At 46.1% G+C, this 27124-nt stretch overlaps 1 protein-coding gene across 1 annotated transcript in view; it reads left to right on the forward strand.

The window, feature by feature from the left end:
* The window catches only part of LOC8032085 (HEAT repeat-containing protein 1), a 97713-nt gene that overhangs the window by 25601 nt on the left and 44988 nt on the right, over positions 1-27124 (forward strand). The window contains exons 13-21 of the mRNA XM_029986846.4: positions 37-230; positions 1956-2062; positions 5861-6146; positions 8852-9000; positions 15300-15498; positions 18149-18317; positions 18767-18905; positions 24030-24275; positions 25271-25396. Coding sequence (XP_029842706.2) covers positions 37-230; positions 1956-2062; positions 5861-6146; positions 8852-9000; positions 15300-15498; positions 18149-18317; positions 18767-18905; positions 24030-24275; positions 25271-25396 — 1615 coding nt within the window. The remainder of the gene's footprint in view (positions 1-36; positions 231-1955; positions 2063-5860; positions 6147-8851; positions 9001-15299; positions 15499-18148; positions 18318-18766; positions 18906-24029; positions 24276-25270; positions 25397-27124) is intronic.

Consider the following 27124-nt stretch of genomic DNA (forward strand, 5'->3'; position numbering starts at 1 on the left):
TGCGCACCTCTATCTTTTCTTTTTTTCCGCCGGAAGGAGGTCTCTCCGAGTCCAAGCGCTGCAATTTGCCTGCAACGACCTTCAGGAGTTTCTTGACGAGGCCCAGATACTGAGGGTGGTGCTTCCCCACCTGGCTCCCGGGGAAGACGGGGAAGTGCCCCTTGCCGCGGTGGTCCTTTCGTCCAAGCTGGCCCAGAGGTTTCCGCTCTTCAAGCCGCTGGTTGCCAACAGTGAGTGAAGACCCGACATTGGCTCTTTCGTTTCTTCATGTACAATCGTGTCTCGTTTAATCTAGACGCCTCTGTTCTCCCGAAAATATGTTTACAGTCGAATCCCGCAATAACGAAATCGCCGAGTAAGAAAATTGTTTTCGTCCTCGTGAGATTTTTGTTGTTGCGAAAATGGACAAATCAGCACGCCTATTACTTTCCATGATGCTGTCCTTGGATTTCAGAATCTTAGAAAGTGAGCTGCACAGGAGACTGAACTCCTCCACAATATTCTACTACTTTCTGCCTTTCGCAGCTTCGGCGATAATCGCAAAGCGTCAAAAACAAAAATAATAAACAAGGCGCGAGTGATCTCGGCGTGCACGCAGCAGACGGCGAAAGAGCAGCAGGTGGCCGGCGGTGTCGTCACGTGAGACGTTACATACTTACGTAGTTGCCAACAGATGGGCTAGCAAAACGCTGCTTCCAGCGACCCCCCCCCCCCCCAAAAAAAAACATTGTTGCTATTATTATTATTATTTGACAACTTGTCGGATGAATGTGCTGCTCCACTTTTCTTACTTCTGGGTTCCCAAGTGGCTCATGTGGTGAAAAAATGTTGCAAATCATTACCTCAAACTTTCGTTAATGTGGGACTGCTTTTTAAATCTCTTCACTGTTGAGAGGGTGCAAATGCATTGAACTCTATGGACGTTTGCCAGGGCCGCCAGATTTCTTCATTGCCGCGAGAATTTGGTTCTTGAGGGCTTTCGTTATTGAGGTGTTCCACTGTATAACGTAAACTGACCACAATATAATGCGACAGAAATGCATCTTTCACCAGTTCGTCCCTGAAACTTCCGTCTAGACAGCGGGGTATTCATATTCACCCCTTAACTGTTCTTTGTTTTGGCGGAATTTCCCATCCTCAAATACTTTATTGTTTTCTTCAGAATCAATCTTGTCACCTTCAAGATCAGGTTTCTAGCGACAAACGACATGGGAGAAAACTCTTAAAAAGATTCAGTGCTGCCACCTGTTGGCAGAACCGCAAACTAAGCCATGAACGAGCTTGGGTCGTCTAAAATGGTCGAGTGTGTGAACTGGCGAAAGCGGACGTGCTACACTCGTCCCAAACGGTTTGGGGATGGCTCCACATCGACGAGCTAGGCTCGTCCAAAATGGCTAAGGGGCTAACATACTCTGCAGGAGTGGGCAAGTTGGAACTCTGCCCGTTTTTTGTACGAACCCGTCGCAACGTTTCCCTGTCTTTTTAGCTTTGAAAAGTCGTTTTGTTTACTGCTGCTTGCCATTTTTATTTGTCCATCCTTTCCGATGCGAGGGTTTGGTCTCAAGAAAGGACGCCTTGGATTGGCCTGGCTAATGATAGCCATGAAAAAAGAAAATTGGATGCTTACTGCAATTACTGCTTACTGCAACCATAATCAACATGTGTAGCTATTCACACTGGGCGAAAATAGAGCTACTTATACTCAATGGGCCCGTGAAAATTAGCAGTGGGCTTAGCCGGGCTGGGCCGGCTGTCGGAAATGTATAACGGGCCCGCCGGTGGGTCCAGGCCCAAGAGTGTGCGGATTGGGCTAAGCCAGGCTCATAAAGATCGGCCCGTGCAGACCCCTACTTCCAATGTCTTTTCTAGAATTTCTTCGTAATTTGCTTGGTTGCACTCTAAGAAAATAAGGCAAAGTGTTCAGTGTTGGTTTTTCCTCTCTTTCCCACTTTTAGGTAAGGTCAAGCAGGCATTGGACCGTGGGGACGCCGCCGAGTTTATTGATCTCGCGCTCTCCCAGCTGGGTGAGGCTATTCAACAGGTCGATGACCCCATTAGCCTCGTAAGTGAGACTTTTCAAGTTTGGGGAATGCGTCAGCTTGCTCTCGACTGAAGCCTTTAGTTTCTTTATTGCTAAATATAAGGGTCACACTAGTGAAATGCCAATCGATGGTTCCCTTAAACTAGCACTGTCAGGGCAGCATCAGGGAAAGCACAAAAATATGGTGGTTTCTTCTGCCTTTTACAAATTATCACAAAAGAAATATCAAGTTAGATGCTGAATATTTAGACAGAAAGAGGTTTGTGTGCCTCAAGATATGGCGACACTGGTTCACACGGTAAGTGAGACATTTACCCAGTGCAGTATGACTGCCAGCTTGGGGTTTTCAACATGCATCATGCTAAAGAGATGTACAATTGTTTGCATTGCCCTGCTTTCCTTTTAATCTGTAATTAGGCTGCATTCTAATATTTCTTTTTTCACTCTGCCACAAAGTTTTTGGTAAAAGTAGATACAGTATAGACCACTTACAACGTAACCGCTTATAGTGCGGGACCGGGTATAACGCGGTTTTTTTAAACCACCGGTTCGTCTCCCATAGAACTCCATGTAATTACATACCGCTTAAAATGCAGGCGCGCGAAGGGAAATACCGGTTATAGTGCGGTTTCTGGCACAGCCCGCCGGCCGCGCCGACGACCGGAGCAGCAAGCGCGCTGACGGCGCGACGGCGCGAGCCGCAAGCGTTGCGCAAGCGGCACTCGCGGGGCAAGGAGGGTGCTCGAAGCTCGAAGAAGCGGGAGAAGCGAAGAGAGAGGCTTCAGTTGCCCTAGCAACGGAGGGACGCACGCACGTGTCGTTCACGTGCGTGCGTCCCTCCGCTGCGTTGGAAACAAACAACCGCAGCGACAGACCAATCGCAGGTCGAGGAGAAGTGTTGCGCGCGTTACATGCCGGTCGCGGGCCGGCTGTTTCTATCCGCAAACACGGCGTCGGTTGTGATCGTCGTCGTAGACGGCGTTCATCTCATCGTTCCGCGTAAAAGCGCTATCCTTGACTGTGAATTTTCGTTGTGTGTCGCTATGACAACCCAGCACGTATCCACCTACTCGTGCGGCGATGTCAAGGCGGCGCTCTCAAGACGGCAGAAACGCCCGTGTCGTCAAATTTGCTTACTTCGACTACAGTGGTGATTTCTAAGCATTTGTGTCCTCGAACATCGCCCGGATTTCTTATTTGGCGTATTTCATGCGTGCGCTCAAGTTCAAGGTATTACCGGCGCGTACCGTGTGAAGGATGCGAATTTTCACGCGTTTTCATCTCCGGAGAAAAGTGATTAGGGTTAGCAATCCTGAACGCTCTCAACGTCCGTCCGCAACCCGCGACGCCGTTAAAAGGCTGCGCCAGGCAAAAGCTGCTCATTTCTTTCAAAATGTGTAACACACTTGAGACAGAACTGTACTAGTCAGGTGAAATAAAGACTTTCCTCAAACTAAGCTTTATTTTTCATCTAACATAAAACAAATTATTTTCACAAGTGTTAATTAAGTTGTCTCATGGCATGTATTTTGGCCTGAAAAATTGATGTTTTGGTTATAGTGCGGTACCGCTTATAGTGCGGATTTTCGCGACTCCCGCGACATACGTTATATGCGGTCTACACTGTATACTGTCATTTTTGATTGTGAAAGCAATATGGGCTCTCATAGGTTGAATCCCTAAAGGGGTCTTGGTCTTTAAGGAGTGCAGCCCTTAGAGTAGAGAGACACATTGTTGGCATTGCGCTACACCTTCTCTTTCAAATGTTACTGGGTCGCATTATTCTATAATTTTTTTCTCCTAGGCCTAAAGCATGCAACAGACAAGCAATAAAACTGGGCGCCACTTGGCGTTCGCCACTGGCCGCTAGGCGCTCCACAGGTGCACGGTGCAGCTTTATTTGTTTTGACCAGATCCGAGCACCGCAATGCCGCGTGGAACTGATGTAGGGGCACCAGCGCCGGTTACACGATGCTGCCGCGCGGCGTCCATTTTTTTAGCTCATTTATCTCCTGCTGAAGAGTTTAAGTTTAAGCCTATGTCTAATAGACGGAGCAACTAGAACCATTGAAAGCATTTGCAATTTAATTGCAGCCACCTCGTGCGCATATCGGTTTCTTATGCGCATGCACGCATCGTCGCACGACGAGGAGGAGGTGAGCAAATAGGTGGAGCCAAACCTGAAGATGCTTGCAGGTGACTGATGCCGTGGCTTCCTCGGCGCAGCTCGTATAGCAAATGCGGCCCATAAACTGTGGGACCCCGGTCAAGTGGTTGGAAACACTCAAATTCAGGCACGCTACCCCTGCAAAGCCTTTGGTTAGGAGCACAATGGAGGAAGAAAGAGGTTTTGGAGCGAGGCCAGAAAGGGGTTTGAAATTCCGTTCGGGCTTTACGTATCTCCCAGCAGGGGCACTGTCGGGTTGGGGCTCCACGCGTAGGTTCGGCTGCGCACCTCGCCGCCTTGAAAATGTGCTTGCGAATGAAGATGGTTCCTCGAGCTCACGTCATGCTGCGGCATCTCGCAGCCTTTGCGAGAAACGGGAGAGAACCCTCGACAATGCCTGCTTTAAGTCGAGGCGGCGCCGTTCACACACCTCCCTCTTCTTCCACCGTGGCTACAGTAGTACTTGGCGCCGTTAAACTAGCCAGAAAAATGGCGCACGCATATACAGGGTGCGCACAGGTCCTTGAAACCTTTGAAAACCCTTGAATTTAGAAATTGGGTTTTCAAGGCCCTTGAAAACCCTGGATTTTTTGCTAAACCTTGAAAACCCTTGAATTTGAAAATTTTGCTCGCAGGGCCCTTGAAAGCCTCGGATTTTTTGGCTAAACCTTTAAAATCACGTGCATTTAGGTGGGGCATTTTGCGAACTTTCAAGGCATGCCTCTGATCCTGTGTAAAATAAGATCTACAAACGTGCCAGGGTCAGCAGCAGACCTATTTGGAAACAACTGATTTAGCGATGGTAGAGAGTTTAGGAGTAGAGAGGGTCCAGCCGAAACCATGGGGGGCATTTGCCATTTCATGGCAGACGCCTCTGGCAGGGATTGATCGCAAGTGCGCATGCACTGCGGTTTCACCTGGCAAGGAGGAAAGTAGGCGGAAAGGCGGAGACGCTCGCAGACGATTAACGCGTTCCTCAGCTTTTCACAAACGCGGCCCATAAACCACGCAACTCCGATCGAGCAGTTGAAAACTTTTTTTAATGTAGGCTCTCTAAGCGATGGTTCTGACATGTGCTGCCATCTCCTGGTAGGCTCAGCAAGCACACGACAGTGTGCGTCGCCTGCTCGCTGTGCCTATCAGAAGGTGGTACCACAAGTTACAAGTTTGAGCTAGAGTGTCCAGATTAAAGAGAGTCCATCCCAAACCATGTGAGAGCATTTGCAATTGAATGGTGGATGCCTCCTGCGTCACAAGTGCACGTGCTTTACATTTTCGCATGGCGAGGAGGAGAGCAGGCAAAAAGACGGAGACGTTCGCAGACGATCAAATCCTCATCATCTCTCCAGAGCTTGTATAGTAAACGCTGCCCATAAACCACAACCCCCCTTGAGCAGTTGAAAACTCCGCAATACAGGCTCTAAGCGATGGTTGTAACATGTGCTGCCATCTCCTGGTAGGCTTAGCAAGCACTAGATAGAATGTGTCATTTGTTTGCTGTGCCTATCGGGAGATGGCGCCACAATTTACAATTGTTAGTTTTCTATGTGCAGGTGCAAATTTCTCCGGCTTGTTCTACAGTGCCAAGATCCGTTGCAGACACCCTATAGATCTCTCTTTCTGAGTCGTAAAAGTAACATTGGTGCTTCTAGATTAAATCCCTGGAAGACGCCTGCTTTTCGACGAGCCCGGCTCCGCAACTCCGTTGCATCTGCGGAAATGTCGTCAACGCGCTGCTTGCTGCCAGCTCGGGTGACGACTCGGACCAGTTTCACACGGCACTGCACTTCTACCAGCGTCTGCTAGCAGAGAAGGGAGATGCTGTGAACGCCGAGTCCATGTCTGCCGCGATCCGTGAAGGCAAGGTGCCCCTGAAGACCGTCTGCGCGGGGCTGAAGTTGATCTTGACAAAGCTGCCACCTGTAGAGTTGCTCAGTGGTGAGTTTTGGGTAGGAAGGGGTTCAAGGCGGGATTCACAAAGACTTCCTTACCCTATGACAACTTAGCTAGCAAGTTGGCCAGTTCTTAGCTGTCGTCAATCATTGTATTATTAGAAAAAAACACAACTGGCGTATTTATCCTGGCACATACTCTTCAGATGTTTTTAAATTGTTCATTTTTTTAAGTTCGATAAATGATTGCAATGAAAAAATGTTCCAGGAGCCAAGACTCATTGTGATGAAACAAACTACACTGACTTTACATAACAAATATAACTGTAAGCAGAAAACATGCGTTAGCAGATGGGACAAGGAAAAAGTCAAAATAAAAATTGCCTTAGAGCAGGTCTAATGCAATTCCGTGCATTAAAGGCATTTCTGAGTCTATTCGCAGGCCCCTTGTCCCTTTAAACATTCAAACAACTTTAAAACCCCAGCTATGTGACCTCGTTTCTTCGAGTCTCTGTGTGGTGTTGTGTCTAAATTGAACTGTTTAGATTGTGACGCATTATATACTGGGGATACCAGCCGTAAACATTTTGCCCGTATGAAAGAACACAAGCAGGCTGTGGTGAAGGCCACAAATGCCACAGGGGTAAAGACGGAACTGGTGGACCATTGTTGGACAATGGGTCATGATTTTGAGGATGCGTCGACCTTGGCACGCGGACAAAAGTGTGGTCCACGAAGGTGCTTGGAATCGTGGTGCTTTCGGAGTAATTCATCGGCTATTATCTCCAACCGCAGTCCCCTTCTCGAATTGTACGCAAACTTTCCTAAGTAAGACTCCTGATTGTGGTGCCTCTCATGTCTGCCAACTAGGCATCACTGATGATATATCCTGTATTGCAGACGAAACGTCTGATTAAATTGTTATATTTGTTATGTAAAGTTGGTGTAGTTTGTTTCATGATTGGAATAGCCTGTCTGAAAGTGTTGTCGATGTTCTTAACACATCTCTGTTTGTAAAAAAAAAATCCTTGTTTCAAATTTTCTTTTTTAATATCTCGCTGTGTATTATGGTTATGTGTTCTTTCCGATTCGTACTCACCCCTGCCTTAGGCTGGGAGAATGAAATAAGTGATAAATACTAAAATAAAAGTTGTGCACATTGTAAGCTATGCGGAACTTAGTCATATCATTTTGTGGATGTGGATTCGTTCTTAGGATTTGCTGTATTCATGTCTTTTTTAAGTATGATGGTTTCACGAATATGACCTCTGGTGTCTACATAATAATAATGATATGTCTTGTCTGTTACTTAATTCTTTTTTTTTTTTTGTCTGAGGTATGTTTTCTAACCAGCTTGCCTGTATACTTTCACTCCTAATTATGATACCGTATTTACTCGCATATTAAACACACTTTTTACCTCGAAAAATTGACACATATTTGGGGAGGTCATTGCGCGGGGTAAACTTTTAGCATTTACATACTTCGTACAAATGTCATATTAGATGCTAATATGACACGGCAAGGTACTGTGGCACGTCTCCACTGATCGAGGCACACCCACGGATAGTAGGGGCCGTGCCACAGTAACCATGCTTTATAAATTGTGAACCATTTTAGGGCGCTTTCGGCGTGCCCTTTGCCGAAGGAAAAGCGCCCTACGAAGCTTACTCAACACGAAAAGCAATGCGACCGTGCGTGCCGCTCCATTTCACGGTTGATCATTTCTGCAACTTCCGCAACTACGCACTTGCTGCCATTACGAGAGCAACTTGGCTTGGCTTCACTTGGCTCGACCGTCTGGCAGCAAAAGAAAATTGGCTTGGTGGCTAGCTAAATTGGATGCAATTCAAGACTCGCGGAGCCAGAACTTGGAGATGCGTTGATCACACGAGGGGGAAAAAAAAATTGAAATATTAGTACCCATTGGGGGGGGTGCATTCATTATGCGAGTGCGTTCATTATGCGAGTAAATACGGTAATAATGTTTAATGTCAAGCTCGTCGGATAGTGGACAGATTTATGTGTTTGTTAAACCCGTATGGGGCGTCTAAAGCAGATGCTAAAACGATACTCTCATGGTGTTAAAAAAAAATTGGAAATAAATTAATTTGTGAATTGTAAAGATATATAAGATGCAATAATAACCATTTTTAGTGCTCAAATCCAGCCAGTTTAGGGTTTCCTACCATACACCATTCAACCAACAATACTGAACAGTGCTAATGCTACCTGCCTAACGTTTGTGGAAAAGTTTTGTGGAGCGCCGTTTCCAATTTCTGTCTGCTTTAGCACACGTATCTCTTGCAACGATAGCCATTACGACTTTCCAGCTGCATTCACGGAGTTTGCGTTGTTGCGTTTGCGTGCACCAGCCCATGACATGAGTCAAATCATGTGCACTTGGCTTTTGCCAGGCGGCAGTGTCTACAAGCTCCGCACCATAGAACTTGATTTGCTTAGACTATTAGGTATAAAGCAATTCATCTCTCGTAACGTTACCTGTCTTGATTTAGTATGAGGCAGGGACGTTGATTCATGTGTGCAGTGTTTCTTTTCCTACATGCTTCAGTAACCGCAAGGCTGTGTTACATGCGATCGGGTAAATGAAGAGTGAATAGACGTAAAAGGGTGTGTTGCTACGCGCTGTAATGGCTATCGCTGTCACTTCTTCGCATGGTGTGGCGAAAAGCTCTTCATTTTTGTCTTTTTTTATTTTTAAGTTTGGGTTTTGTTTGTCCCGACTGACAGAGAGCCCAGCTTGGAGCCTGAAGTACGAGGGGAGCTCTGCCGAGCGGATCGGCTTGCTCTCCGATTTGTTCAAGACGGTCGCGGACCAATCCACTCGCAAGGGTGGCCGACGGACCGCAATTCGTGGACTCTTGAGATACTTTCTGAATGTGCGTCCCCACCATAGTATTTATTGTTTGTGCGGCTTGTGACTTTCTGATTGGCAGGTATCGCACGATGATGAATTTACCGTGCATGTAGCAGGAAAGGATGGAAATGTGCTTCTGGCATGTCGGTATCCCATACTCAATCACCTGCACTGAGTTTTTTTTTTTTTTTTTTTTTTTTTTTTTTTTTTTTTTTTTAATTTATTTGAGAATACTGCCGGCCAACTTTTGAGGGCCAAGGCATGATAGACAAACATCAGAAACCATCAATGAGTCGAATGAACAAACAACAATAAACAAGTAGCTTAGTCATTAGTGACAAAAAACAATTCATCAACTGCACTCGCAAATAAAGCGGTAGAAGTAATCGCCGTCACACTTGGTGGCAACTCATTCCACTCACTAACAGAACGAGGAAAAAATGAGTTTTTATAAACATCTTTTCTGCAGCGGAACTCAAGGAGCAAATTCTCGTGCTTCTGCCTTGTAGCGCGACTCGCATTATACTGCAAATAATCATCAAAATTTAAACCAGCGTTATTATGAATTATGTTATGCAAAAATGTCAAACGCTTTACTTTCCTTCGACATGATAATATAGACACTCCGGAGGCGGTATACAATGGTGACACGTGTGAATCTTTGCCGTATGAGTTGTAAATAAACCTAAGCGAATTTTTTTTTTTTTTAAGGCCTTCCAATTGGTCAATAAGCGATTGCGAGTGCGGGTCCCATACGTCAGCATATTCCAGCAAAGGACGAATCAGTGATTTATAGGCCGTCAGCTTTGTCGCAGGAGTACAGTGACACATTTTCCTACGTAGCGACCACAATTTACTTGATGCTTTTGCGACAGTCTGCTCAATATGACTAGCCCAGCTTAAGTTGGACGTGATAGTAATACCGAGATACTTGTATTTATTAACTACTTCTAAGGCATTTGAATGAATAGAATAAGAAAAAAAAGATAGGCACCTTCTTCAGTGTAATTGACATCTGCACACATTTCTTGACATTCAAATTCATTTGCCATTTTTGACACCATAATGAAATCATTTGAAGACTCTCCTCTAAGCATTTTTGGTTAGATACACAAGATATATTTGAAAACAAAAGACAATCATCAGCAAAAAAACGGCACTGTACCGAGGGCTTATCAACTCTCAGGTCATTGATAAAAACCAAAAAGAGCAATGGTCCGAGTACTGAGCCCTGGGGCACTCCAGAAAGAACAGGTAACTCTATTGATTCAGCATTGCCTACGCACACAAACTGTTTGCGATTTGTCAGGTACGAGTCTATCCACCTCAGTGGGCAATCATTGCCCAACACTTGCTTCAATTTGTGCAGTAACTTGCGATGCGAAACCCTGTCGAACGCCTTCGCAAAATTTAAGAAGTCTGTGTCGGCTTGACCATTATTATTAATCACTGAACCAAAATTGTGGACCGTATGAAGCAGCTGTGTCACTGTCAAAAAGCCTCTTCGGAACCCATGTTGATAATCTACTAAGAAAGTTTCAGATTCTAGAAAAGTTACAATGTGCTTAACTATGAAGTGTTCGAGAACCTTGCTACATGTACTCAACAATAACACTGGTCTGTAATTGCAAACACTTTTTTTCTCTCCACTTTTATATATAGGAACAACTTTGGCTACTTTCCAATCTTGAGGCACGTCGCAAGTTTTTAAACTGCAAGAGTAAATCACGTAAAGAAACTTGGAACACCATTCAGCGTACCTTCGTAAGAAAGCGTTAGGAATTCCATCTGGGCCACTCGGCTTTCTAGTGTCTAATTGCAAAAGACTTAAAAAAACCTTCTGTAGAAACCACCAAATCACTGATTCCACAACTGTCATGATTAAATGAAGGCAACATGCAGTTATCAACGGTTAAGACGGAAGAGAAAAAATAATTAAGCTCACTTGCTATGCTCGCTTCATCGGCAAATGTCTGCCCGCTATTAATAAGCTCCTTAATCATCACCCTTTTTTTTGTCAAATGAGCCCAGAACTTTCTCGGATTTTCTACGAGAAAGTTGTGCTTGACCTGGTCATTGGACTCTTTCTCTCTGTTTCTCTCTTACGCTTGTCCATTTGCACTAAGTTATTGAGTCTCGCTTACTAAATAATTCACTCTCACTGTATCAGTCGATTGCTAAGTCTCACTCTGTCACTACCGCTAAATCATACTTACTCAGTATCAATGTTCAACCTTTCAAATCTTGGTTTCACTTGCTTACTCAATTCCTAACTCATTTGTTCAACCACCTAATTTAAGACTCACTCAATTGCTGACTCACACTCACCTATTCAGTCATGATCGCACACTACTGAGTTAGCACTTATACTCAACCTCTTAACTCCCACTCACTCAATCCCTAAGTTATACACCAACTCAACTCTCCTACGTCACGCCGCGGTGGTGGCGCGCCGGACGCACTTCCGGTATGGGGCGGTGGGCAGAAGTCGCCGTGCCAGACATGCATTCCTGTGTCCCTTTGGAAGAAACGAGACAAAAAACCTGCCTTCTCGTCAAAATGCTGCGACGGTCGCTTTACCAAGAGAGTTTGTAAAGGTTTGAAGATCAGTTTTCATGTGTTTTTGCACCCTCCGTTCGTCCGAGAACGTGGATAGTAGCCGTGAAAAGGGCAAACCAGACGCTGTCGAACTACGATTGCGTGTGCGGGCCACAATTTGTGGTCGCCAGATGTATTTGCTTTGTTTCAACATGAACGAGAGAAAACCCCCAAGTCGTCCGGGCCACCCACGGGTTCAGTGCGTCTTCAAATTCACACGGCCGCCTGATCGTTCGAACTTTCGTCTGCTCTTTCAAAGTTGTCTGCTTTTTGTCGTCTGCTCGTTCAAACAAAAGCGGCCCGTTGACCAAACTTTGACCCGGTGATTGCGATAAGAAGTAATTGCAGGCCTCAAAAGGCTTAAGTAGGCTCGGTGTGAACAGTAGATACAAGATGTTAATTATTGGTACCGGTGGCCATCACCTACTTGTTACGCTTGGTCTGTTCCCGCTTCCGATTTTCAGTATCGACGTCGATCATCGCCGCTACCTTTTACACTTTTGCAGCACGAGCGACGTCGCGACCGAGAATAGCTACAAGAATCTCATCATGGTTTTGGCGTCCATTCCGCAGCCTTCATGCGAATGAATCGCCGCACGTCAAATTATTTACGGAAAGTTTAGCGGCGAAACGAGCCTTGATAATTTCGCTCAGGCGATTCAAGTGGTAAGACATTGCGATGAGGACGTAGAATCGACAACTCCAACGCGCAAAAGAGTATGCAGACTCACACAGACGCCGACAACGTGACATTCGAATGGTTTGTTGACGCGGGACGCGGTGCTTCTTCCCCGTACTCCATTGCGCGTGCGTTCGAACTGTCGTCTGCTCTTTCAAACTTGGCTGCTTTTTGTCGTCAGCTCGTTCAAACGACAGCGGCCCGTAAACCAAACGTTGACCCGGCAATTGCGATAAGAACTACAGTAGAACCTCGTTGATACGTTTTTCAGGGGACCGCGGAAAAAAAGCGTATCAACCGGGAAAGCGCAGCAACCGATAACGCACTTAAAGGCACTCTATATAAGATAGAAAGCAGCTCTTATGCAATGGTTTATTTTATGCACTTACCGACTTCTTTTGGACTCAGACACGTTCACAAAAACGCGTAATATCCACCTGCCGCTTCGAATTAATGGTATGCAGTAAAAGTCGTTTCTCCAGAAGCCGCAGTCCCCTCTCACTCTCCGCGCAGTCATGAACGTTTACGTAGCGGCGCAAGGTGTCCAACGCAGCGATCGCGTCCGCAAACGTGGGTGCAGCGTAATCGTTGGTTTTTTGTTCGTCTTCTTCATTACTTTCTTCGTTGTCGGCAGTAGTGAGGTCGGCCACAATGTCCGCTATGCTCGATATCCGAACGATCAGCAATCTCTTGCGCCTTCTCTCGCAAAATCCCTCCGTCGATGTTGACACAAGATACCCGGGCTTGTTTGAACCATACCAACAGGGCCTCCTCTAACTTTGCGTGTTTTGCCCCCCGAGCCTGTTTAAAGCCTGGTTGGCCTGGTTGGTAGAAAGGAGCCTTCGCCTCGATCTCCTTTCGTCTCGCGACGATACTGTTTAAAGTTGACGGCGCGAGTCCAAGCTCTCTTGCGACCTCAGACCTCTTCCGGCTGGGATTTCGATCCACCGTGCGAAGTATGTCAAACTTCTCTTTAAAAGAGAGTGCTTTTCTTTTCGGGATGTCATGGCCGTCGTCAACGCGCACGCACTCAGAAACGGCACTGTTCACGCAGTCGAGCTGTCGAGCGGAACAGAAACTGGAAGTGCAGCCAGTGCAGCCGTCGCGGCGTGCGTGCGGCGCGTAAACAACTCGCGCCGGAGAGAGAGGACAGATGAAAAGAAAGAGCAAGAGAGAACGAGCGTTTTCGCAGAGCTCAGCAAAGCCCAGTCGGCCCAGTGAGGAGACCGGGAAAGAGGGGGAAAGGAGTAAAGGGAAGGGGGGCGCCCGCGTGCCGCGCGGCCGCGCGATCCGCGCTGCGTGGTTCGGCTGTTCGGCTCTGCTTCGCTTCGCTTCAAGCCGGCGTGGCACCTTGGCGCACGGCGCGCCGAGGCGCCGAGGCGCCGCGATTCCGGCACTTTTGGACGCAACAACCGGGAAAGCAGACGTAACAGGCAGGAAACTAATACATGTATCTCTATGGAAGTAAAACGGGACCGGCGTTTTTGAACGCAACGGACAGGAAAACGTATCAACCAAGAACGTATCAACGAGGTTCTACTGTAAGTGCAGGCCTCAAAACACTTTTGAAGGTTGGTTGGCCGGGGTAAATCGGCTAAGTGTGAACAGATACAAGAAGTTGTTGATCATTGTTACCAGTGGCCATCACCGACTTGTAATGCCCGATTCTACTTGCGGTTTTCAGTACCGATGTCCACCATCTCAGCTACGGTCCACGCTTTTGCAGTCCGAGCGACGTCGCGACTGAATATAGCGAGCAGAACCTCATCGTGGGAGTCAGGCTTTAGCGCCCGTTTTGCGGCGTCCGCTTGAAATGAATCGCCGCACGTCACATTATTCACGCAAAGTTTTGCCTCGATAGTTTTGCTGAAGCCGCTCAAGTAGTCAGACATTGTTAGGAGGACGTAGAATCAATTCCAACGCGAAAAAGAGCACGGGGACTCCCACCGACGCCGACAACAACGCAATTCAATGGTTTGTTTATGGGCGACGGCGGGCTTCTTGCCCACCATCCACCGCGCATGCGCGGCGCCGGTGGCGTCCGCTAGGGGCGCTCCGGTTTGTTTGTAAACATGAGTTGGTGTATACAGTCTAAGCTCGTTATAACAGACCTTGATTTTCATGAAGATTTCGGTCTGTTGTAAGAAGAGTATGTTGTATGCAGATATGAAGTTGAGGCAACAGTATGTAGAGGAAAACGAACCGAACTTCACAAGTCAGTATGCTATATCCAAATATCTGTTGTAACTAGGTCTCTTGTAATGAGCGTAGACTGTACTTGTTCAACCACCTAATATCACACTCACTCAATCACTATCTCACAGTCGCCGCTCACTCATACAATCTGTGACTCCCTCATTCACTCACTCACACTTACTCAATCGCCAACTCTCACTCACTGACCTACAGATTCTCAACAGAAATTTTAATTTCTGTAGTTGCCACTACCTTTTGCACTCCTTGCAAATAAAATTTGTCTAAAGAAACAATTTGTGGTTTCAGGAAAAGGAAAAACAATTTATGAAAAATTTATGGCAAATTGCTGGGCAATTGTGTTGCATACATGGCACATTCTAGCATAGCAAACATTTAGCGGTAGTTTGAGTTTCTAGATACCAGACGTCCACGGCGCTCCTCATGAGATAGTTTAACGCGTACCATCTGTACACTTGAGAGTCGTTTCTAGAATGAAGCAATAGCACCGCTAATCGGGCTGATAAAAATAGTGATTTTCCAGAGTCTTCCATACTCAGGAGCTCCTTTCCCTCGGTGCGCACAGGTGGTCTTGCTCCTCCTTGCCTGCCCATATTTTCACATGACCTCCCCCATTAACCAATCAGCGTCGAGCACCTCACTCCTCTCCCACTTGTCGACCAATCAGTGTCAAGCCTCGCAGCCACGCTTTTATCTAGGCTTCACTTTTAGGCTTCACGAAATGCCGAAGAACACCCAGCCAAAGAATGTTTCACATTAAAAATATCTTGACATTGTATGTAGCGTTCCTTTGACTGGAGTCTTGACACTGAGTCATTCTTTTGTTCCAGACCCACCTTCCGAGCTTGAGACACCAGATGAACTTTCTGAGCGGTCTGTGGAACAGGCACCTCACAGCTTCAACCGCCCCGAATTCCCCAGACGAGAGGGCTCAGTCATTGGCACTGGCAGTCGCAGTTCAGCTCGTGCAAGGCTCGGCCGACGAGAAGCAAGAGAAGCACGACTGGATGATCTCGGAAAAGAGTCTTGGTCAGTGGTGCTTTTGTTCTTATTATTGCACCTGTACACAGTGACGTCGCAATAAGCGCTCACCCCCTGCTTTGTAAACTCCCAAAAAAAGGTCAGAGTACCGTATTTACCCGAAAATAGGTCGACCCCTTTTTATTGAACCCACCGAGAATTTAAAAAATTCAAATATATGGGTCGACCTTTTTTTTTTTGGAACAGTTGAATCTTAGGGCAAAAGAAAGAAACAAACCTTTATTTACAGCACTCTTGGCTAAATCGCAGGGCGATTTAGTCCCGCTTACCTGAATCAGATGTTGTGATTCAATCGAACTCTTGTTGATTGAGAATAATGAATGTCTTTTTTTTTGTAGTATTATATAACAATCTTTTATTTTTTGGTTTTATTGTTTCCAAGATGTGTTCTCTTTCATGGTTAAACTTCATTTATCTGTGTCTACTATATTGGTTTTGAATATGTATTCCCACCCCCCCCCCTTCTTTTTTGTAATGCCTTGGGGTGCTGAAAGGTACCTAGAATAAATAAATATGAGCGAAGGGCATATCAAGCACCCTCTCCGGCAGACCTACGAACCTGCCGCATTCGGCGACATGTTTCTTTGCGTCAACAGCTTTTCCGACAATGCAGTGAAGGTTCGTGCATGCTTGCTGAAGCAAAGTGGTGAAACTTTATGCGAGAGTGCCGGCGCGAGGCGAGCTTAACATGGACAGAGCATCTCCACCGGTCATCATTTTCGAATTTGGGATTACGACTGTCTTCAGCTAAAGCAGTGTCTCTGAATTACAACGTAGAATTTTTCTTTTGATATTGTGTGTTTCGGGTGTCTACAACAAAACCGAAACTATCTGCTAGTGGGATAGCAACACTGATCATCAGCCATACGGCTGCAATGTGACGTCACCGTGGCAATGTGACATCACAAAAAAAAAAAAAAAAAAAAAATCGAGGGGAGAGGGAAAGAGCTTTAGCCCCCCCCCCCTTTTTTCGGAAATTTCGGGCTGTTAAAGAAAACAGTACGAGGAAAGAAGGCGTGGTCAAGCTTATTTTAATCTGAAATTATTTATACATATGTGTACCTACTGTCGCTCTTCACTGCATGAAAGATCGCATAGATGGTCATTGTCGGAAACTCTTTGTCAGAAGGCACTACTTGTCACATGATTAGTGGTTTGGAAGTTGAAAGCTATGTCTTTTCGACCTAAATAACTGTGCCATCTGTAAAAAAAATTAAACATAACAATAAATGCAAGAATGAAAAGCTGGAGAGAAAAAAAAAACTATCAAGAACCTCCCAGAAGTGTTGTATTTTTGCATATTCAGAGGCCCAGAACTTTGAAACAAGGTTTACTCCTACCAAAATGTGTACAGGCTAAAAGAAACGCATCCCAAAAACGTAAAATGAGCAAAAAAAAATAATTTTTTTTTTTTTTTATGTTGTGCTGAATTTGAACAGTATTTGAAATCTTTTTCCATGAGATAATTCATTCCTCAATGTGAAAAAAACAATAAATACATTATTTTGTATTCTACAGATGGCAATGATATTTACTGTCTGTGGTGTTAATTTAAATGTGATACCTCGAATAATCTAGACGAAAAAAATTACCAAGTTTAGGGCATAATTGCTCGTAGAACCATGTTTGGACATTTCTTCGAAACTCATTGTGAATAACAATAATCATACCTTAAGACGACACTTACCGAGGCTATACATACATCATTCTTAAAAAGTTTAACATCTCTACCATAAATAGCTTCGGCTATAGCGCGCTTCAAATCTGGCACAAACGACAATCGTCAAAAGCCCGTCGTCCTTCCTCGCTCCTTCGGAAATTAATTTCTTTAAAACTAAGTATGCCGGAACACTGAAATAAACGGCATTGTCTTTCGCAAGGAGTGCAACACCGCATGTAAAAATTTAAAAAAAAAAAAATGAATGTATTTCATTGTCGGAATCGAAATGATCCAGGCCCGCCGATCTTTCAGAGGTCGACGAACTTCAAACTTTTACCCTAAAAGTTCAAAGTTTGTCTAACTTTTGACTTTACAAAATTCCAAGGTTTGAACATTTTTGAATTTTTTAGATAAATAAGTTTAAAAGTGCGAAAAGTATTGAATCTCTTAGCGTAGGAGGTTCGAAAAGTGTCTATCCTTTTAGTGAAAGAAATTCAAAATTTCGAAAATCATCAAAATGTTTAGTCTATCAAGTTTGAAAGTTCGCCAAGCATTGAATTTTGCAGCGTAATAAGTTCGAAGGTTCGAAGAACGTTGCATTTCTGAACGTGCAAAGTTCAGAATTTCGAAAAGCGTCAAACTTCTTAGTTTAACAAGTTCGAAAATTTAGGGATATAGAAAGTTCGAAAATTATAAAACTTTGGGACGTTCTGAAGAGCTTCATTCAATCATTGAAAAAAATTTGCAGCATCCTTATTCAGAACTACGACGTGTGACTTTGACGAAAACGAAAAGGCTGGTTTTGACGAAAACCCCGCAGTGTCTGTCCGTTTCTTTTTTATACCTTTTTGGTTATAGCTTGAAACTTTTCTCGCTCTTTATTTTCACCCAATTTGGTCTCGGTTTTAAGTGGGCTATCTCGTCTCGGGGTGTTGCGGGATGTTTGCACCGACGTGACGCCGTCTCCTCCCGCCGCAGTGTTTCTGTCGATGCTGCTTTCCCTGCTGTCGCCAACTTTTGAGATTCGCCGCCTGGCCGTGTCTCTCATCGAAAAGGCCCTGGAGGTGTCGCCGAAAACCCGGTCCGGGCTCTACTCGCTCGCCAGCAACATTGTCGACCAATCCGCCGAGGTCGCCACAGACTCCGAGTGAGTGTCGTTCGAAACACGTTTTTTGTCGTAATTAGTTATCATAATGGGAGCACAATGCGGAAGTAGGCTACACTATCCTAAGGATTAGGGAGGATTCAATTGCAAAGTGTATTAATTAAAATTTTAAAAATTCAAAAATTTTTTTTTTAATTGCGCAGTTTTACGACATGATGAGTTTAGACAGTGGCAGCAAGTTCGTGATGGGCTTTCCTGCTAAAATCTAGCAGAAAAACTGAATTGGCGCATAAGTCACGGGATGTCAATTTGTCCGTCAGTCCCGTGACGTGAGGTCATGTGACACTACTTTTCCCGCCATATTTAGCGGGGAAACTGAATTGGTGCACAGGTCATGTGACGTAAATATTTCCGCTAAATTTAGTGGGTTAACTGAATTGGAGCATAGGTCATGTGACGTGTAATCAAATGTTTGCCCCTTTGTGTTGCAGGCAGCTCGTGCTGTTGGTCGCAAAGTGGCAGCAGGGCCTAAAGAAGCCCAATTCTCTGCTGGCCCTTCTGAACCACAGCGAAGTGCCAACGTCACTGAAGCTGGGAATCCTTCAGCTTGTTGCGCAGGTCGGAACGAAGGTGAGTTTCGACCCCCTGGGCAAGTACCGGAACACCGGTTGATAAAATGGGGTTTTATACACCTTCTGCCGAATTTCGTAAACCCCAAGGAAAATGCCGGAACTTGGGTACACACACGCTGCATGCACTTGTTTCTCCGTATAAAAGATCCGATGTAAATAACCAAAAAGGGGAGTTGAGCACACGTTCAAAGTGCCGTTTCTTTTATATTTTTTCAGTACGACAGTTACTGATGCAGATGCCAGCTTGTGCAGTATGTCTAACTACACTCCCAGCACGCTCCTTGGTGCTTGAGTAACCTAGCCAAAAACCTATTGTGCCGAAATTAGCTGGGGGTTTGTACAGTCGAATCTCGTTAATTCGAACACGCTTAATTCAAACTTTCGGTTTATTCAAACTGATGCTGTGGTCCGCTCTACACTATATGTGTTTCAATGTGCAAAAACGCTCGGTAATTCGAACGCTTAAGCGTTGGCGCTGGTTAATTCGAACATACCGTGCTGCCGACCATACTCTCAGGAGCGCGCAAACTCACGCGGCAGCGCCTCCTACCCGGCCGTGTGGCTGCGCTACGCCATGCGCCAGCTGCTACTTCCAACTTCAGTTCCAAGTAACCATGACAACCGATCACGTGGTGACCTTGAATGCTGCGATGAGTGGTGCGGTGCTGGCAGTGGCTGTTGTCGTTTTCTCTCTTGCACGGGGACGTTGCTGCGCTGCTGCTCTTCGGCGTGTTTTTGGTGGCCGTGGACAGTTACGTTTATTGCCTTGCACTCGCATGTTGCTGCTCTTTGGCGTGTTTTCGGCGGGAGCACGACTGACGTTATCTGGATTCGAAGCGTCGTGGATAACTGACGCCGATATATACCGTATTTACTCGCAGAATGAACACACTTTTTTTTTCCGAAAAATCAGTGCAAAGTTCGGGGGGGCGTTCATTACGCGAAGAAAAATTTTTGTGTCCGTATTTACTCGCATAATGAACGGACCTTTTATCCTGAAAAAAAGTAACTTCTTATCTCTTTGCGCGCGGCGCCTGTCGCCCGTCCCCGTAACCAAACTAAATGCGCCGCAAGACAAGGACAGAGTAAGTGACACAACACGAAGCGCTACTTTCAACTGAATGTTTATTGAAAACACACTATTTATGTACCCAATCGGGCTTCTCAAGTAAGAATTCAAATTCTTTGTCTTTCAGATGCACTGACGGGGCACTAATGCACTTGTCATCCCCCTGCATTCTAATATTAAATGACTCGAAGATTTCTCTCGAGATTTTACTTCTCAGCTTTCCCAGAATTTTGGGTAGTGTTTCACTGTACATAGAATCTCTCCAGAGTAAAAGAGTGATAGAATAAAGCTGTGAAAGCACAGTATGACCTCTCTCAGTGTAGCGAACTTCTGGACATACGGGAAACAAAGTTGATATGCATTGTAATACTGGCATACTATGCATTACTCGGCATGAACAGAACATCCACGCCTTTCTGCATTTTAATTTGAAGGAGTGTTTGAGGGCACCAAAGTTTATGGCTTAGGTTAGCGCCTCAAACGAGCACTTCCTACCATTATTTGATTATTTATTTATTTGAAATACTATTGGTCCTACACAGGACCAAGATAGGAGTGGATTTGCACAACACAGAAACACGCGCTCAAAATTCACGGATCAATAACATGTACACAACACAACTATGAAATGTCAACTACAGGGCCTGCTGGCAGAAATCTGTGAAACAAGGGAACCAAACTCTTTCCGAGTTCCAGCGGTCACGACATTTTCTGGGAGCTCGTTCTATTCTCGCGCTCTTTGCAAAAAGTGTGAGCACCTAAGACTCTAAGAGAAAGAGAAGACAAAAAATTGGTGACCGCCTCTTCCGCTATCGGCGTCGTGCTACGTATGTACATTGAAATACCACTTGAGCAAACTTCAAGGGACCCTGAGGAAAAGTCTGAACACTGGAAAGGTCACTCAACTCATTGGACAATTACAAATGCTTGTTTACCTGAATAGATTGTTCAATTGGAGTTTATTCGAGTGGTAGTATTTTACTGTGCATGCCTTTGAGCTACTGAGACTGGAGGTACCGATGTAGCGTTTTCTCTCTAAATCTTACTTCACTGTAGAGAGGCATCTGCATGCCATATCATCCTCCCGAATCGACTGCAATCCCACGAACGCTTTTAGGCGACTACTGAAGCGCACGATTTAAAGGGGAACTGACACATCAAAATTATTTTAGAGGCGAAGCTCCTTAGGGTCTAGCCTTGTCCATCCGGCGGCCTTGCTCACATCAATTGCCGTCCCATCTGTCTTCTTAAAAAAAGAAAAAATGTTTGCGCAGTCGACAGGATTCGAACCTGTGTGGGGAGACCCCAATGGATTTCTAGTCCAACGCCCTAACCACTCGGCCACGACTGCGAGACGAGTAGGGGGCTTTGAGATGTGGTAGCAACTCAAGAACTGGGGATGTCATGGATGAAACGTTGCATGTAGCTGCTCAACATCTATACAAGAGAGAGCGCTGCGGTCAAATGCGTATATAATCGCGTTAAACTTTGCATGCATTGGCTCAACGTTTATAGACGAGAGGGCGCTGCGGTCAAATGCTCAAATGCATATATAACCACGTTTCATACCACACATTTTTTGCAATGCGTTTTTTTTTTTTGCGTGTTTAGGACTACAACGTGCATCGTTTTAGACAATAAAAAAAATAAGACCTTTTGGGTGTCGGTGCCCCTTTAAGGTCTTTCTCTCGTAATCAAGCTTGCTTGGGACAGAATTCCTAGTTTCCGGCGGCAACTGTTAGTGGGAACCTGCCCGGAAATTGCACAGTCGTCCTTCGCAAAAGCCCCCCCACAACGTCATCAAACACACAGTCGCTTTCTGCCTCCGAGTTTATAGAAAAAATCGCTCACCAGTCACTTAGCTGTGCTTGGAGATTTATGTTTGTCCTTTGTCCCTCTTGTTCCCCTTTTCCATTGATTATTTTCGTCATTCTTGTCCAGCTCGCTTGCACCTTTGCATTTAATTGTATTATAATTATAACAAATTTCCATCTGCTCAGCCGGATTTGAGCCAGCAACCTACAAATGACAGCAACTGTATCCTCAACAGTTGTCTGCCCCATCGACTGAGCTATCGACGGGATAGTTTTCTGTGAATTAAAGAAGATGTACACTCGATTTCTTTCTGCCATTTATAACACTTCGGCATCTCCCGAGCCGCAAGCATGCATACAATGCCAAAGCATGACAAAAGACAACGAACATGTTCGAAAAGGATGTCCTGCCATTCTCACCTTGCCAGCCATTATAGAAGGTGTTGGCCATAGCAGACGCCCCGTCAGGCCGGCGCACGCGCATGACCATCCAAGCAGACGAACTTGCAGGCCGTATTGCCAGATCTTGGAAAGTTCAAGGCAGGTTCGATGAACACAAATTTCGGTTATGGCACGCCAAGGCCATGCCATTTTGAAGACAAGACCTGCACCTTTTTTCCCCGGAACGTCATCACTAGGGGATCCACGCTGCGCCACCTGCCTCGTGTCGAAATCAGTGCCGGCGCGTCTTGCAGGCATCTCTCAACGATGGCAACATTAGCTTCCACTTCACTCTTCACCTGTCGCCGACAATAGGCGTTGTTGGCTGAGGAGGCTTGTCGTGAACGAAGTATGGATAAGGCATGGGAGGGAAAGCAAAATGATGGTAAAATGCTCAAAATCGTGCTCGGGGGGCGACGCAGAGAATGGACAGTTGGGCTAGTATGCAGGACAGCACCTTGTCCTGTATGTATTTTTTTCCTCTGTGGCCTTGTGTTTCACGCTTTTTTCATTATGGCACAGGTACGACAGCGGCACCACATTGGGGACTTTTAGTAGATCATGCACCAGAGCTTCGGGTTGCTAGCGGGTGCTCGTGCCGTTACTGCTTTAAAGGATGGATCGAGAACGCGCCCACTAGGCCCACAATTCATGGCGTTCAGTCTACTAAAACTCTCGAACGATGGAAAAATATGCAAACGCGGAGCCACTGTTGCTGTGACACACGTTACGTTTTAGCGTAATTGCATTCAAATTTTAATGCAAAAGCACTAACTTGTCTCATGGAGCGAGCCGACGTCATCAGCTTTGAGACCACACCAAACGGCTCTTAAATTTTTCTCCAAGTCAAGCCAGCTCCCATTCGCCGGTTAGCTACATCACCTTTTACATCGCTTCGATCCCATTGGCTAGCGCACGTCGATCAGGGTCCCATTCGCTGGACACGCAGCGCCATGGGGTGGTCAGTCGTTGAAACTGACGGTGCACGTCAGTTTCAATGACTGGTCACTTCATGGTGCTGCGTGTCCGTCAGCGCTAGAGTTTCTGTATAGGCTCCCTACGGGAGCCAGAGTTGCGCGTCTGTTTTGCACGCGCTGCCGCCCCCCTATTTGTCGAGATCCGATCACATGAAGAGCCGGGTCAAGTGCTGTCGAAGAGAGTAGACATTGCGCGTGCCCGAACATACGTTCCCCTGCTTTTGAGCACACCACGCACCTCGAACACACGGCGCTGCCATTTGCCGAATTCAATTACGTGCGGAGCAGGATTAACATGAAAGGCAGCGCTACGGGGATGAGCGAGCAACTCTGTCCTATACAGAAACTCTAGTCAGCGCCAGGTCAGCGCCAGTCAGCGTGCCAACACGCGTACAGCAAGAATGATGTACAGTAAAACCTCGTTATAACAAAACGGGATATAACAAACTAATGGATATAACAAAGCAATCATAACTCCCCTTGCTTGCTAATAGTGGGAAGAAATGGACATTGTCTATAACAAACTAATGGTTATAACGAAATAATTACGACCGCTCCTTCAACTTTGTTATAACGAGGTTTTACTGTACATGCTTTCACATCCACATCTCATAAGAAGTGCTTAGGTGTACCTCAATCTTTTTTGTAATTATAAAACTGAGTGCACAAAAAACTGGAACACAAGCAGATGAGCACTCCTTTTGTGTCTTCTTTCGCGCACTTTTTTATATTGAATCAGTACCAACTGGTCCAGTTTTGAACACTTCTCCTTTCTCTCTTCAAGAAAAAAATTTCATCCCGATTGCATCTCACGAACACAGGAGTCCCTGGAATCTGCGGTGCGTGCCGTCTCCGAGGTGCTGGACGAGGACGACCGGGACGTGGCTCCGCCCCTGAGCGCGGCCAAGTCGGACCTGGTGCGGGCCTGCCTGTCCAAGTATGCGGAGGCGGACCAGGTGGGCCGTCTGGCGGACGTCGAGGGGGCCGTGGAGACCCTGGAGCGCGCCCTGCGCTGCCCCAGGCTGTGCCAGGGCTGCGAGCCCGTGTCCACCGTTGCGCTGCGCGTGGTGAGTGTATGTCTGCTCCACCTTGCACGAAGCAACTTTTCCAAAAACTGCTGCCTGCGCGCTGCCGTCCTTGTCTGCTGGGTTGTGAAACGCCTTCTAAGCATGCACCGTAGCCCTGTTGTGCGGTATGTCAGACGCTGCGCATGCGTCTGCAGCTCAGCGACTCGGCATTTTTTGCCCGGATGATAAGCGCTTGAAAGGTTTATGGACGCATTGCACTCGTGCCAGATTACGCCACCATTGCTGACCTCTTGTCTTACCGTTGCGTTGAGCCACTGAAGCGGGCGTTGACGAACCTCCAGAATTGTTTTTCCTGGAAAGAAGGGCGCGGCAGAATGCAAAATGCCGATAACCTGTCCTGCTGTGATAGCGATGGAGTGAATTGAACAGAATAAGGGAATCGAAAAGTGAAGGTCAGTTATGGCAGTGCCCACGCACAACTGACGCAAAGCATCTATTGACTTTGCAACAGCTGAAACTCTGCTGTCCGGCATTGTTTTTAGTTGGGACTAAATTTTTATCGATACGTTATTGAATTTAAAAATTTGGTCTTTGCCTTGATTTTTAGACTGAGATGCTTTACTGCCAATACTGAAATGGTTAGGAGGTCGACAGTGTGAACGAATGCTAACAAAACTCTCTCTAGCATAATAAAGTAAAGGAAAAAAAGAATGAGCATTATGCTGTGTCTTTTGGATTACCTGCTTGACCTGCAAGTTTTATGACGTGTGACATCACCCAGCTGGAAAATGCAGGGAAATTTGATAATTTCTTTTGGCATCACCTTCATTTGTCGTTTTCTCAATGGCCATTCATAGTGTGCAGGGAAGACCAAAAATGTTGTTAGTTTGGGCACCTCAAAGAAGCGCTGGACGACCCCTTAAATGACTCGTTACGAGATAAGATTCTGTTGTGTTGTAAAGATATTGCTTTATATGCTGTAGATTCTGTCTGGTGGTTTTGGTACTGATTTGTGGCCTTATACTCTTGTGGAGGTGAGCAAGGAGCTGGTGCTGAAGCTGTCCAAGGAGAAGCAGTCGGCGCTGCTCGAAATTCTGCTGGACTTCGCTCAGGAAGCGTCAGAAGTGCAGCACGCGGCGGTTCTCAAGGCTCTACGCAAGGTTTGGAGCTGGACAGCCATCACTTATGTAGAGCTCGAAACTGGACGCTTGTTTTTGCCGGATTTTCATCACCAGGTTGCACCGCTGTCCGTGCAAAGAGTTCTAATGGGGGATCTGTTTTCTGGCTGGCACTCTGCAAAGGGATGGTACGTCACAAGTAGGGCATACATCTCAGGCAGGTGTTTCACTGGACATATTTTCTGTTCACAGAAGTTTGTCACAAGCCAAAGCATTTTTTGAAGAAAAAAATGCTTTGAAATAAATTTCACTTATTTTTTAATTATTTTTTTTTTATTTGAGCTTTTCGGTTTTACAAACTTAATTATACACCCTTATACTAAATTTGATAACCATACTCCAAATAGTTATGTTGATATAAAATATTTTCAACAGATTGTGAGGCTGTAACAAAGTAAAAGAGTTCAATGTTTGAATGCATTTTTCTGAGTTCCACTTTTTGCTGCAAAATTCATACGAAGGAATCCTTTTTTTACAAATGAAAGCATTTTGATATCCCAATCAAAATGGCGATACCCCAATCAAGATACCCCAATCAACTCTGCCTGAAATATTTACATTTGAGTTATAAAAACTAGATAGCCTGAAGTTTCACATTCCCTACTTTATATTCAAGCAGTCAATATGGTGCTTAAAGGGGCCCTGCAAGGACTTTTTTACTGGTTTTTAAATTGCACCGAACCTGAGCGAACTGAATGTAGTAACTTAGTGAAACTTTTCTTTTCTCGAAATTTGTATTATTTTAAAAGTTATAGGCAAATTAAAATTACAAAAACAAGCAAAAAAGTGAAAGCCGTTTACAAATCCCTGTAACGCCGAATTGGAGCGCAGCTCTTGAGGAGGAGGAGGAGTGAAGGGTACTGAGGGGAGGGTAGACCCTGCCTCCTCCCCTCATTCTTTAATATGCTCCGGGGGGCGGTCACGTGACCTCGGGGGGGGGGGGGGGGGGGGGGGGTCACGTGACTTCGGGGAGGGGGGTCACGTGACCTCAGAGGGGTCACGTGACCTCAGAGGGGTCACGTGGGGGTCACCTTGGGGTCACGTGACCTTGAGATGACCTTGGGAGGGGTCACGTGACCTTGGGGTCACGTAACCTTGGGGAGGAGACCACGTGACCTCGGGGGTCACGTGACCTCAGAGGGGTCACGTGACTTGGGGGTCACGTGACCTTCAAAGGGTCACGTGGGGTCTTGGGGTCACGTGACCTTAAGATGACCTTGGGAGGGGTCACGTGACCTTGGGAGTCACGTGGGGTCACGTGACCTTGAGAGGGGTCACGTGACCTTGGGATGACCTTGGTTACGCCGACGGCGACGCCGCTCAAGCCGGGAACGGGCCCCTAAGAGCTGCGCTCTAAAATAACTTCCCTCATGACACCCTTGGTTGCTTGAGTGGCCGTGAACTAGAGGAGGAGTTGTGAGCTCATCGAGCGCTCACGGCTGTCGTACTGTGTGTCGACGGTGCGAGAGGGCGCCACTAAAGCGTGTTCTGGATAGGCTGTATGCAGCAGGCAGCCAGAGCGGCTCTCATTGCATTTGCTGCGCAATTAAACACTAATTATGCATGACACTTCATTCGCCACAAACGACAGCAAACACGGGGTAAAGATCAGTTCAGAATGGGAGACACTTCGCGCTGCCACACCGCGAAACAGCCAAACTGCAAGACAAAGCTTCTCGCCGAAGGCCTTCGGAACGCTCGGAGCCGGTC

The sequence above is a fragment of the Ixodes scapularis genome, unplaced genomic scaffold, assembly GCF_016920785.2.
Source record: "Ixodes scapularis isolate PalLabHiFi unplaced genomic scaffold, ASM1692078v2 PGA_scaffold8__174_contigs__length_109621045, whole genome shotgun sequence".
Classification (NCBI taxonomy): Eukaryota; Metazoa; Arthropoda; class Arachnida; order Ixodida; family Ixodidae; genus Ixodes; species Ixodes scapularis.